This window comes from Pteropus alecto, unplaced genomic scaffold (assembly GCF_000325575.1).
Source record: "Pteropus alecto unplaced genomic scaffold, ASM32557v1 scaffold39, whole genome shotgun sequence".
Classification (NCBI taxonomy): domain Eukaryota; kingdom Metazoa; phylum Chordata; class Mammalia; order Chiroptera; family Pteropodidae; genus Pteropus; species Pteropus alecto.
In genome coordinates this window covers 10346045-10359740 of record NW_006443568.1, presented here as the reverse complement: position 1 = coordinate 10359740, position 13696 = coordinate 10346045, and the positions used below count along the sequence as shown (strand labels likewise).

At 33.9% G+C, this 13696-nt stretch overlaps 1 protein-coding gene and 1 pseudogene across 1 annotated transcript in view; one reads left to right on the top strand and one right to left on the bottom strand.

The window, feature by feature from the left end:
* The window catches only part of CLIC4 (chloride intracellular channel 4), a 58674-nt gene that overhangs the window by 38658 nt on the left and 6320 nt on the right, over positions 1-13696 (top strand). Inside the window, exons 3-4 of the mRNA XM_015598998.2 lie at positions 1006-1131; positions 6875-6981. Of these exons, the coding sequence (XP_015454484.1) occupies positions 1006-1131; positions 6875-6981 (233 nt within the window). The remainder of the gene's footprint in view (positions 1-1005; positions 1132-6874; positions 6982-13696) is intronic.
* On the bottom strand, positions 11349-11467 carry LOC112473099 (annotated as a pseudogene).

Here is a 13696-nt window from a genome sequence, read left to right as displayed (position 1 = left end):
ACCAGGGGAAATCGATAAGTTGGGCTAAGTAGAGATTTTAGAATACCCTCTATTTTAAAAATTCTTTTTAATGACAAAATATTTCACCTCTATGATACACTTAGAGATATCCTTTATGCATTTGTGGTAAGGAGGGAGGAAAGGAGGGCTTAATAGGAGGGGGGAAGTTCTTTAAAGGAATCAGTATATTATATATTTTTAAGTTAACCTTTGTAATTATGAAAGTTTTCAAACATACACAAGAATAGAATAAACTTCCCTATAACCTCAATTCAGTTACCAAGATTTTGCCCATTCGTTTTGTCCTTTTTCTTCTATTTCTCCTCTTCCTAAAATGAATTTGGATAAAAAGCTTTATTTAATATATATTTTAAGGCTTTCTTATTCACTATAATATTTTTCCCATTTTATGTTGCCTGTTACCTTTGTTATGCTGTCTTTGTATATCGAAGTAATTTCAATTTTAGATAGTCAAATCTGGTGATCTTTGTTAAGTCTAGACTTCTAGGAAAATGAAAAAGAGGTAGCACCTGAATTTGGAATCATAGTTAAAAAGGACTATAGGAATCAGCTGCTCTTCTCCCTTATTTTACAAGAAAAGAGGAGGGACAGCCTAGGTGTGAATTATGGTTTACCCATCTTTATGCAATGAATTGGTACCAGAGTTGAACTAGATAGTGACTTTCCCAATTCCCAAGTCTTATCCCTTCATTCTACCACCATTTCTAATAAGAACCTCAGTTAAACTTGGAATGAGAATAAAGGACTTTGTTTTTTGGTTAAAATCAAAGACTCCTAATTTTTTTTTTTTTTTATCATAAATTATGTGCTTTGTGGAAGTTTGCTTATCAGAGTGCTATTACAGCTGTTATACTTAGTGGGAAAATACTATTATTCATTTTTATGTACTATGAAAAGTAGAAACACTCTGAGAATTTAAAGTATTGTTTCCTTCTCAATTAGAGTAAAAAATGTTCCAATTTTGACCACTATTTTGCCTAACAGGAAGCCTGTAGACCTGCAGAACTTGGCTCCCGGGACCCACCCACCATTTATAACTTTCAACAATGAAGTCAAAACGGATGTAAATAAGATTGAAGAATTTCTTGAAGAAGTCTTATGCCCTCCCAAGTAAGTATCAAAGAAAACATGCAAGGAAATAATTGCCATCTCTTTAAAGCTTTGTCTTATCTGCTCCTTAGAGACCTTTCTCCTAATGGTACTTGAGTTAAATTCTCATAGTATTAAGTTGGAATGACTAGGACTTCATTCGTTATAATTAATGCTACACAGATATGAGAATTGGCCTCTGGCTAGGCCAGTAGCCATACTGTGAAAGGTAGGAATCTGATTAAGCTGTGTAGAGTACGTGCTTAAGGTAGGTTTGGGACATGTGAGATAGGTCAGGAAAGATTTGTAATTTGAGGAATATAGGTTCCAAATTGAGAGAGAAGTTTAGCAAAGAGAAAAGATGGGAAGAGACTGGTTCAGACTGAACGCAGCCAGAATGTCTAAGCAGGTGTGTGGTACAGGTTGCTGGGGGATTTTCTGTCAGCCATTTTAAAGGTAACTTTCTGAAGCTACCACTCAAAGGAATTGACTTTTTAGACTTGTGTCCTCAGGATTCAGTTTCTGTTTATATATTTGAGGTGTTCTAGATCCTCAGATCGTACATGGTTAACGATTTTAGAGTACCATTTCCTGTAATGTGAGGTACATTTGAGGAATAGATGAACTCTAATGACAATACCTAAATTGCAGTTTTGCATCATACTGTCATCTTGGCATAGGTTCAGAGCATTTTTGGTTTCTTTTAGGCTTTTCCAGTTTTATTATCCTGAAAACCGAAATGTTTCTTTTGGCTCAAGCCTTTCTTGCTAGTTAATTTGACTTCTATATCCAGATAAATTTCCCAGGAATGGGATTGTTGGGTCAGAGGATTCTAAAATAATTAATTTCTCAATATTCATTCAATCATTCATTCTGCAAAATAGCTATTGGGCAGCAAAGCTCTGTGGACACAATAGTGAATAAGACACAGTTCCTACAGTACAGTCGACTACGGATGGTGGAGGTGCTGTTATGGGAAAGTGAGCGGAATCAGGAAAGGCTTTCGAGAAGAGACAACACTTGAATTAAACTTTAAATTTAAAAAAGTAGCCTTTGGCAGGTGAGCAAAGGAGTGAGAGTTATTCCAGGCAGAATTATAATGTTGAATCAATAGTGTTTCTTTTGGGGACCTGACGTTATGGCTGGAGTGTAGAGTGCAGGATTGGAGATGGTAGTTTGGAAGGCTGCTATGAGAAGTATGAATAGTGATACCTCTGTCTACAACTAGCCCATCTCTTATTATGAATAGAATTGCCCTCTGTTTAGCAATCTTGTACTAAGCCTAAAATTTCATTTTCTTAATCCTTTATTACAAAAGCCTATCTTCTACCTTCCATCCTGTCTTTCTAAGAGCCTCAAACTTCTTTTATCTCTGCTTAGCAGGAGTTCATACCTTCCTTCCATTTGCAGTAAAGTTTCTCCAGAGCAACATTAATAAAACCATATCTTGACTTTTCCTCCAGACCTTGTATGTAAGTAAGTAGAAACCAATAAAGTCTCTAAGGGCCAATACATCAAAACTGGGATCTTTGTAAAATATAAATTCAAACTGTATACACAACAGTAAGGAACTACTATGAACATGTCTTCAACTTAGTGGAAATAATTTTTGAAAGATTGTTGCATCATAAAATCTACTAGATAGATCCCTTTTTATTCTTAAAAGTCTGTCAGCTTTGAGGGAACTTTCATATATGCCAGGTTGTCCTCAGACACTAATGAAAGCAGTCTTCCTCTCATGTAACTATAGATCATTGTGCCAACATTAAATTATAAATAGAGAACAGTTTGAATGACTTGTCATTCTCTATGAAGAAAACTGTATTTTGTTTTAAAGCATTGTCTGAAGTGTTTAATGTGTAAATTCTTCCAAGGATATTTAAGTTTTTGAAATCAGTATGCTGATAACGTTATATACCATTTCAGTGAAATGGACATTTTCTCATATCGTCTTCTAGTCTTCTTCAACAGCAACAACAAAAATAATTTTTATTTTCTCTTGTTATTTTTCTCAGAGGGAATAGACATTAGGAGAAATAATAGAGCTAATATCAAATTTTTCTGGTTTCTTGACATCACAGCTTTTTGAATTGGACCTTGAAAATAGTTTCACTTTGCTTTTTATATATCGAAATTTCAGCCCCATTTTGTTGGGACATATTTGTAGAGATAACTCTAACCAGAGATGGTCTTTTCTTTCAGTTTAAATAATTTAATATAAATCTTAGATATTTCTGTTATAAAGGTTTCATAGTAGGCTAAATTCTCTCTAAGGGTAATTTCCTTTTTTATGTGTTTTAGTTTATATTCTGAAGAGAGTTTCTAAAGAGCTTTTATAATTCACTTTTTTTAGAAGAGAGCATTTTTTATATTGCTAATGCCTCTGCTGTTATTAACTAACATTCAAGTGCTAGTTATGTGCCATGCACAGCGCATTGTGGATTTTTCTGGATTTTTCTGGATACTGATTTTTCTGGATTATCTCAATCCTCTTTGAGAGGATCCAGAAAAATGAGTAATCCAAATAATTTGTCCAAGGTTAATTGACAGAGCTGACATACCTACTTTCAAAGCCAGGTCTGAATGACTTCAAAAGCCTATGTTTCTTCTTTCTAGTTTTCATTTCGTTGAGTTTGACTTTTATGAAGAGGTGAAATGTAAGTCTTTAAACTGAGTTTTGAGTTTTCGTGAGTACCAAATTGAAGGCTAGCTCAGGCTTAGAGGAATACTAGGAGAGAAATCCAAGATAGTTTTCTTTACTGTGATGAACAAGTTGGACTAAAGGTGGTGTCAAACTGAATTTAGTGAATCTTTTTTAAAAAAGTAGGTGAGGTTTAACTTCTGATGCATTTAACTTAAATCAAGCAACTTTTGCTGGTCTATGTAAGTATAGGTTTTAAAGAAGAAACTTTCTTTGAGGAAAGTTTATGTATGTCGGGTGTGTGTGTGTGTGTGTCCCTTGCTTGAACGAAGGAACTACTTTGCCTCCTCCAGTCCCCCCACTCCCTAAAAAGGCTTTCAAAAAAGCTTTGAAATTTGGATTTTTAACTGAAGCAGGCCTGTATTCTTGGCTAACTTACTGATAAAAGAGATGGATAAAGTTAGATAATTTGGGGGAAGAGCTCTATAAAAATGAGAAATAGAGACAATGAAAGTTGAATTTATAAAGACTATATAACTAGACTTTACTCTTACATTAGCACGAGAAAGAGAATATCCGAGATCTTTCCTAAAAGAGCGGAAATATTCTTAGCTAGTCTACCACTAATAGTTTGTGGTATAATACAGAAAAAAGGACTAATCGGAAAGTCTAAATACCATGAATGCTCATGTCTGTTCTGTTATTGACACATAGCTTTTATTATTTGCCTTCCTTTGTTAAATGTTAATATGAATGTTCACAATAATTGAAAATTATTGCTTTTTCAAGCTATTTGCTAAAATTAATATCGATGAATTATTAAAATCTAGTGTGTGTAAGGGGGAATACAAAAAGAGTTGACAGCTGATTTTGGACCTCTTGGTTTAGAATTTGATTTATATTTTAGAACCTGACTTGTCATAAAACAAAAACAACACTAGACCTAGGGACAGGAAATCTGAGTTTTAGTTTGGTGATACTTTTAACTAATCCAGTGACCTGGGGCCAAGTATGTAAACTTCCTGGAATATAGTTTTCTTTTAGCAAAATGAAAGATTGAGATGAATGGTCTCTTGTAGCTATAGTATTTTATACATTAAATTAATGATACAAATTTAATGGTTTGTTTTAGAAGGGAAGAACAGGGCATGTTAACCTGTTTAGAGATCAGTGTTTTTTAAAGAATTTTAATAGCATCTCTTTCCATATTAAAGAGGATGTGCTGATTGAAAGCCCTTTATTCTTACCTGTTCATTAAAATAGATCTCTAGTAAGTATGCTTCTCTGTGCTCATCATTACAACTTCAGCACGTAATACAATCCCTGACACATAGTAGATACTTAATAATTAGAATAAATGAGTATATGTATGAATAATGAATGTATAAAAATGATCTGTAATCCAAACCTGCCTTCCTCTAAGTTATTTTGAGAATTTTGAAGTTTACTTCATTAGAAAAAGTTGGCACAGCTAATTATTGGTTGAGGAAAAGAAGACTAATTTTGGAAACTTGGCTAGAGGAAGACATAGACGTATTGAAGAGGCACTTAAGTTCCTTGTACTATTTTTTGTTTGGAACAAGTCAATGAAGGTACTGTATTACCAGTGGTGAAAACATTTAAATTGGAGGTTGGTTGTTTTTATAGTCAAGGGAAACCCAGGGTATGTTGAAGCAGGGATTAACTGTTACAGCTCAGGCAGGAAAAATAAACTCAGGTGAAATTCATTTACTATAATTGCTCGCTGAAAACCTTGTTATGTAAATAATTTTGTTTATAAGAGAAATCTTTAAGCTTAAAAATCGAGATATTAAAAAGATAACTTGAGCATATAGGTGTTCAATAGATAGTTTATATTCTTCTTACCAATTTAGTACTATGTCCACTTTTTAGAAGATATAATTCTTGAATTCAAGATAGTAAGTGTAAAAGATATGAATATAAACTAATCCAAACTGTATCTTGCAACTGAACTAAATTTCTATAGAAGAATACTTCATTTTTAATTTAAAGTAGCAAGACAGCATAAAATATATGAATAAATCTAAATTATTAACTTTAAGACTTTTTTCCAAAGTCTGCCCATTTTCTAGTGAAATTTTGTAGGACCTTTTAGCTGATGTTATGTTCCCTGAAATGGACCTGAGAGTCCAGATTCCTCCGGCCCTGCCTCCCTGGAGCTGAGGCTGCCTCTGCTGAAGGAAGGAGTGAACTGTTGAGCTTTTTCACATGTATTTTCCAATTTGAGGAAGAAATACTTGGATGTGTGTTTGAAATTTAAATTTGTAAAATACACATTTGTGTAGTTTTTTAGAAACTTGTGACACAAGTGTCTCTTCTCAAAGTAGAAAAACTTCGTAACAACGTAACAAAGCCGTTGTTATCAAAATTCCCAACATCCTGTTTTACTGTTGCTCAGTGCCACCCTTACAAAATTTAATAACCTGGAATGTTTCGGAAAATCCCGAGTGTTGTGTAATCTGAAGTGAGCGATCTGCCTCTTGCTGTTTTTGTCCCTAACCTACTGTGAGTGTGCTTGAGCAGCCTAGATTCTTTTCCTACTGTCAAGGTTCTCTGGCACTGCTGCACAGGGCTGGTTCAGTGCATGGGACCCCAAGGGTTTGATTAGCATTCCTATTTGAGAAAGTTCTGCAGTTTAAATGTGCCTAGTGCAACTGGGAAAGCGAATTTTAAACGTTAATTGTGATTAATTTAAATTCATGTTCAAACAGCCACGTGTCACAAATGGACTACTGACATGGAGAATTCAGATATAGAATATTTCCATCATCACAGAAAGATTTCTTAGAGTTTTCTAAGACTCCCAGTGGCTTGGAACAAGTAGACTGTTTACCCAGTATTTTAGTTTATAAAATAGAGGTGGAGCGCGAATGCCTTTTTGTTGCCAAGAATATTAATATGTGAAAAACACTGTGCAGAGCTTTGCTTCTTAAGGAAAAATACATCTTTAAAATATCACAGAAAATAGATGATGGCATTTCTTGGAGTAATAACAGTTAAAAGCTGTCTAGTAACTGCTAGCACAATGGTTTGTTGATTGAGAGAATTTACACTAATGTACCTTGGGAGGACCTATAATCTATTATCACTTTTTCCATTTAGGTACTTAAAGCTTTCACCAAAACACCCAGAATCAAATACTGCTGGAATGGACATCTTTGCCAAATTCTCTGCATATATTAAGAATTCAAGGCCAGAGGCTAATGAAGGTAAAAAAGAAATGATTTCTATGTTTTAAGCTCGTGGGACAGTGCCTAACAAGTAGGTGTGTGATAAAATGTTTATTGAATGAATTTGTTCTTATATTCTTAATAGTGCATCAAAAACAGTGGGAGTTGGGTGGTTAAGCTATAGATTGATATAGTTTAAAACATTACTAAATCTTTATTGTTGTGTGCCAGCTTTCTAAAGTCAGCCTCCGTTGATTTTTATGCTAATTACATTTAAAAAGCAATTTTTGGAATTGCTGTAATAGAGCCTTTAGATTCACCAGCCTTCTAAATTTCTCTGTATCCTAAAACAAAGATTTTAGTTTCAAGTCATATTTTCATGGTGAGAATATTTTAGGTGGTATAGATACAATTTTCTTATTTTTTAAAGGGCACTCTCTTATTATTTCATTTATCAAACTTACATTTGATATACTGAAGGGGAAGCCCCTTTAAAAGAGGTCCCATTTAATGAACTTTGTTTTAACCACACCGTCCAGTAATTTCTCTTTTTCTTTCCTTTGAGATATTAAAATTGTTCTCTCTGGAGAAAACTACAGAGAGAGCATTAGTGTTTAATTAAAAGTAACAGCAATAACTAAAAAGCCAGCTCCTAAAGATGCTTTAATGCATCATCATTTTAGACAGTTGAGTTTTTTCACACATATTTTCCAATTTGAGGAAGAAATATATGAGTGTGTGTGTTTGAAATTTAAATGTGTAAATCACATATTTGTGTGTTTTTTTTAAAGCTGTTGTGTCATGAATGTCTCTCTCAAAGTAGAAAAACTTTGTAACAACACAACAGAATCCTTGCTAGCAAAATTCCTGACATCTTCTATTGTTCCGTGCCACCTTTACAAAATTTAATATATGGTAGGTTCTGGAAATTCTGAGTATAGATAGGGTGATCTGAAGTGAGTGACCTGCCTCTTGCTCTTTTTGTCCTTAACCTACTGTGGATGAGCAAGGTGCTTGGCCAGCCTAGTGGGGTTCTTTTGGGTAGAAGTTTATGGCAGCAAATGAACAAGGAATACCAAAGCGGGGAAAATATTAGTTCTGGTCAAAGAAGAATAAACATATTTTAAAAAATTGAAACACTTGCTGATTTCCTTATGTTATTTCAGTAGGCAGATTTCCAAGTTATTCAGGGTTTTTTTTTTTTATTATTAAGTTTTAAAATTGCAGCACTTTATAATTGAGTGTTGAATTTCAGTGGTTCCTGGAATAATAGTCAATGCATGAAATGTTGGTTTTTTTTGTTTTTTGTTTTCCAGCGAAGGCAGAAAAGGGAAGAACATTAGTGCTCAGGCCTGGCTTACATCTCTTAAATGTGTTCCAGTAGCTACCTTGGTTTGGGAGCAGTTTTTCTTAGTAATTGGCTTTTTTCCTAATGTTTCTGTCTAAGCATTTTAATATACTAAGTAAACTGTCACAGTGGAGCCTTTCCTATTCACACATAGTATCTTTTCTGTTCTCCCTTTTCCTTTATGCAGGTGACTGTTTTTTCATCAAACTATCTTTTGCGCCCGATGCTCTTGCTACATAGTTCTTTGAACTGTTAAAATCATGATGTTTTTATTTCTTTATGTGGCTCTTGGAAGCTGGAGGGTGGTTGAAATTTCTTTTGACACTTGGTACGGAGGAGAGGGGAATAAAATGTGTTTGCTTTAAAAAAAATTGCTTTGGTAAATAGCGTTGAGGGGAGGGAATGGGAGGAAAATGAGTCATTTAAGTATAACTTTGTATTCTATTTTTTCCTATCAATTTGTTACTGTCTGAAGTAGCCACCAACGCTTACTGTCCTTAGAATTCTGTAACCAATAAGAACAAACAACATAGTGGATTACACAGTGCATAACTTAGAAGGCTTTATATGAAATTACCTATTGGTAAGTAAGAATTCCAGTTGCCAAGCAACTTCCCCCCACAGGGGCCTGTCACTGCTATGAGACTATAGAAAACAATGTTCCAAATCATTTTGGAGCTTAATGGCTCTCCCTTTTATGTATATTTGATGCAGCTCCCTTATTTTTCTGTTTCATGCAATCGAATGCTTTAAATGAGCCTAGGAAATCAGTGCTCTATCTCCTTATTCCCCGAAACAGTAGAGAGTTTGCGTAAAGATGGATTTGTCATTTTACATGGAAAATCAGAGTAGGCAGGTCTTTGATTAGTTTTATCAGCCTATAAAATGTTTTACAAAATCGAATAGATTTGGGAAATTTTAAGACGTAATTCCAAGTAAGGGATTGGATGCTTAGATGCTACAGTATTGCGCGAGGGAAAGTGAAACAGAAAAGCCAAGGCTTGGATTGGGGTGTACAGTAAACAAGATGTAAAGACTAGAATGAAGGTAAAAACTGATTATAGACAGACAGACAGATAGAATATATAATTCTTTTGGTAACGTGTCCAAGTTGGTTGAGAGTAAGGGTTTGTGTAATCTTTTGAAGCATCAAGAGAAATTAGGGAATAATAGATTTTACAGGGATGGGTTAGGTATGACCTGTCCCAGATCTCCTAAGTCTTTTTCAGTCTATGATTTCATTAATTTATATAATTTATTAAGCTCCCCAATGTAACTAGTAGATCATTTATTAGTCTGTTTGGTATTTATAATATTCTTGAGAGACCCATGAATTTAGCAGTGGTGAAATCTGCCATTATATGCTCTGAGGCCTATTCTGTAATGTCCAAATTCCTATTTTTAAATGGAGACAAGGAGTCTATAGATTCTGATTGCTTCCTTTTTATTCAAGATTCATTTTCCCTCCCTCTCTTCCTTCCTTTCACCCCCCACCTCCCCTTTCTGGAAAAGTGTTTGGAATCAGGATGATTGATTATTCATCATTGTAGCTATGAAACTGCATTGTATATTTAATCATCTTTAAATACTCATTATCTCTTCATGTTTTCCTCTGATGGGTTACCTGGCCTTTAAAAATTGTGTAAGATTATCCTTTATTAAAACTAGCAATAGCTTTGAAATACAGTTTTATCCATGTAAGTACTCATAATTTTTCTTCATTGTGAATTTTGTTGTTTTTCTCCAACAGATAGGGACTTGTTACATATAATGTTTTCTGTCTTGCTTTTTACTAATTCAAACTATACAGGTAATAAAGTAATGCATGCTTATTGAAAAAGTTAAAATAGTCTAGAAATAAATGTAAATGAAATTTCAGTGCCCCTTAATCACATTATAAAACCTCTTCCTCAGCAGTTAGTATGTATCCTCTTATTCTATGTAATTTTGCAAACATTGTACATAAATATGTGGGTGTGTATTTGCATCATGCAGTTGTATTTTTCCCATATTATGTGGTGGGAATCCTTCACCTCATTATAGTTCTACCTCATTTTTTATAAATGCTGCTTAATATTCCATAATATGGATTTTTATTTAACTATTTCTCTGTTGGTAGACATTTAGACTGTCTCAAGTTTTTTTTTTATTATGACAGACAAATCTGCCAATGAATATCTTTGTGCTAGATTCCAAATAGGTCAAAGGTTTAATTCTTCAAAAATCTACACCAGTTAATATTCCTACTAATGTGAAAGTATTCATTTCCCCACACTCTGGTCTTGGAGGCTGTATGTGTGTGTGTTTGAATTTTGCTGTATTCTCATAGGCAAAAAAGTGTTTTGATTTTTCTAATTCATTTAAAACTGACTGTATGGCCTCTATTGCACTTACTAAATTTTTTTTTTTTTTTTGAGGGCTTTTGAAAGACCTTAGGGATGTCAGTGTTACTAGAGCAGGGATATTGGAGAATAATAGCACTATTTACTTATTAATTACAAGACAAGGAGCTGCTCTCTGATGGCCTGCTACTGCCGTCTAGTGGTTAATCCTGACATTTTCTTTATTTTAATTCTTTTGTGATGGTTTGTCTTCAAAACTTTATGATGTTTATTAGTACTTTAGAACTTCTATTTTTCTCTGTTTTGTTGGCTGTTCCTTATATTGATACATAAAAATTGTATCAAACTAATTAAGCATTCTTTTTACTAATATACCCTTTGTTCTGATATTCTTAAATATGAAAAATCACCTAACATTCTAGTCAGGTACAGAAATTTAGCTTCATTGCAGGTGCTGTGCTAAGTCCAAAATTATAGAAGGAAAAATAATTGTAATGTTTTGTTAGCTTAATTTTAGTTTCTGCCATATATCTAAGATTATAAACATTGTATGTTGTAAACTTTGTAACTTTAGGATATTTTATTTTCTTATCTATGTATTTGAGAATTCAGGAAAAGGACTAATTTAGAGCAGGTCGAAGATTATTAACTTGCTCAAACTTACCATACCACTTAAGTGTAATTTGGGACATTATCATTATTATTATTATTTTTAACGCCTACAGCACCTGGTCTTCCTAGATAGTCTCCCATCCAAGTACTAACCAGGCCCGACCCTGCTTAGCTTCCAAGATCAGACAAGATCGGGCACGTTCCGGGTGGCATGGCTGTAGACCGGGACATTATTTCAGTGTTGAATTCAGGCAATATTATTTTCCTTAGAGGCAATGATTCTGTTCATTGTAATTAGATTAAAGACCAAGTCCTTATATCTAATATGTATTTATTCTGTTTTCACTGATTTTTTTTGTATTCACTATTTTTAATAGGAAGCATATTGAATCTTATAAACTATATCAGCTATCTGTATGCATTATCAGTAGGTTATATTTATTGCCTTTGCATTTTCGATCTTTTATTTTTAAATGTCTTGATTCTCTGTTACTTTTCTAGTTGCAGTTGAACTCTCCTAATTCCTCAACTTTATTTTACTGAGTTCCAGTACCCTACTGGTTAACTATTTTCTCTGAGGAATAAACTAGCTTGATCCTGTCTAGAGTAACCTTTTATTAATAAAATAAGTAGTTCTTTGATCTTGATATTGTTGTCTGTCACTTGATATAACACATTCCAATTGGTTTGATATTTACCTAGTGAAAAATATTACCAGTTCTTCTTTACATTCTTTGAATGGCTGTTACGTTCTATAGCAATATGTGGTGCCTGCCTCATTTTCAGCTTCGCACAAAGATATAATAGTCAAGTACAATATCTTCACTCAACAACAATTAGAAGGAAGACGCTCATGATTTAGCACATTATTAGTTTAATGTAAATCAGCCCTGAGTTTAAAAATTTAATGGTTTAAAAAATCTTAGTAATAGAGAGTGCCCATATCAAAGACTGAACATAACTAGTAAATTTTTTAAAAGCATATTAAAAACTATAAGATATTCAGTTATCAGATACTAGCTTTTTAAAAATTTTTATGCAATTTTAATTTAACCCATCATGGCAATTTAGACAATTATAATCATTATCCCCAATTTTTTAAAATTGTGGTAAAATTAGTATATATCATTAACATTAGTTTCAGGTGTATAACATAGTAATTAGATCTTTGTATACACTATAAAGTGATCACCACAGTAAGTCTAGTGTATAGTCTGTCACCATACACTTGACCCCTTTTACCCATTTTGCCCACTCCTCAACCTCCTTCTCCTCTGATAACCAAAAATTGATTCTCTGTATCTATGAGTTTTGTTGTTTGTTTTGTTTTTTAGAGTCTACATATATGTTAAATAATACGGTACAGGCATACCTCAAGATATTGCTGATTCTGTTCCAGATCACTGCAGTAAAGTGAATATCTCAGGAAAGCGAGTCACACAAATTTTATGGTTTCCTAGTGCATATAAAAGTTATGTTTATACTGTAGTCTACTAACTGTGCAAGTCTATTATGAGCCATAATCTTTTTGCTGGTAGAGAGTCTTGCCTTGATGTTGATGGCTGCTGACTGATCAGGGTGGTGGTTTCTGAAGGTTGGGGCAGCTGTGGCAATTTCTTAAAATAAGATGACAATGAAGTTTACTTCATCAATTGACTCTTCCTTTCACAAGTGATTTTTCCTGTAGCATGTGATGTTGTTTGATAGCATTTTACCCACAGTAGAACTTCTTTCAAAATTGGAGTCAGTGCTCGCAAACCCAGCTGCTGCTTTATCAACTAAGTTTATGTAATATTCTAAATCCTTTGATGCCATTTCAATGATCGAAATAGAATATTTATCAGGAGTAGATTTCATCTCAGGAAACCACTTTCTTTGCTCATCCATGTAGAGCAGGCTCTAATCATAGTTCTCTTGCTGTTTCTACCACATCTGCAGTTACTTCCTCCACTGAAGTCTTGAACCCCTCAAAGTCATCCGTGAGGGCTGAAATCAGCTTCTTCTAAACTCCTGTTAATGGTGCTATTTTGACCTCTTCCTATGAATCATGAATGTTCTTAATGGCATCTAGAATGGTGAATCTTTTCCAGAGGTTTTCAATTTACTTTGCCCAGATCCATCAGAGGAATCACAATTTATGGTAGCTATAGCCTTACGAAATGTATTTCTTAAATCATAAGACTTCAAGTTGAAATTACTCTTCGATTAATGGGCTGCAGAACTTCCACAAATTTGCCTTTGCATTCACAACTTGGCTAATGGTTTGGCGCAAGAGGCCTAGCTTTTGGCCTACGTCAGCTTTTGACATGGCTTCCTCACTAAGTTTAATCATTCCAGCTTTTGATTTAAAATAAGAGAAGTGCAACTCTTCTTTTCACTTGAACACTTAGAGGCTGTTGAGGGTTCTTAATTGGCCTAATTTCAGTATCTTTGTGTCTCAAAGAATAGGGAG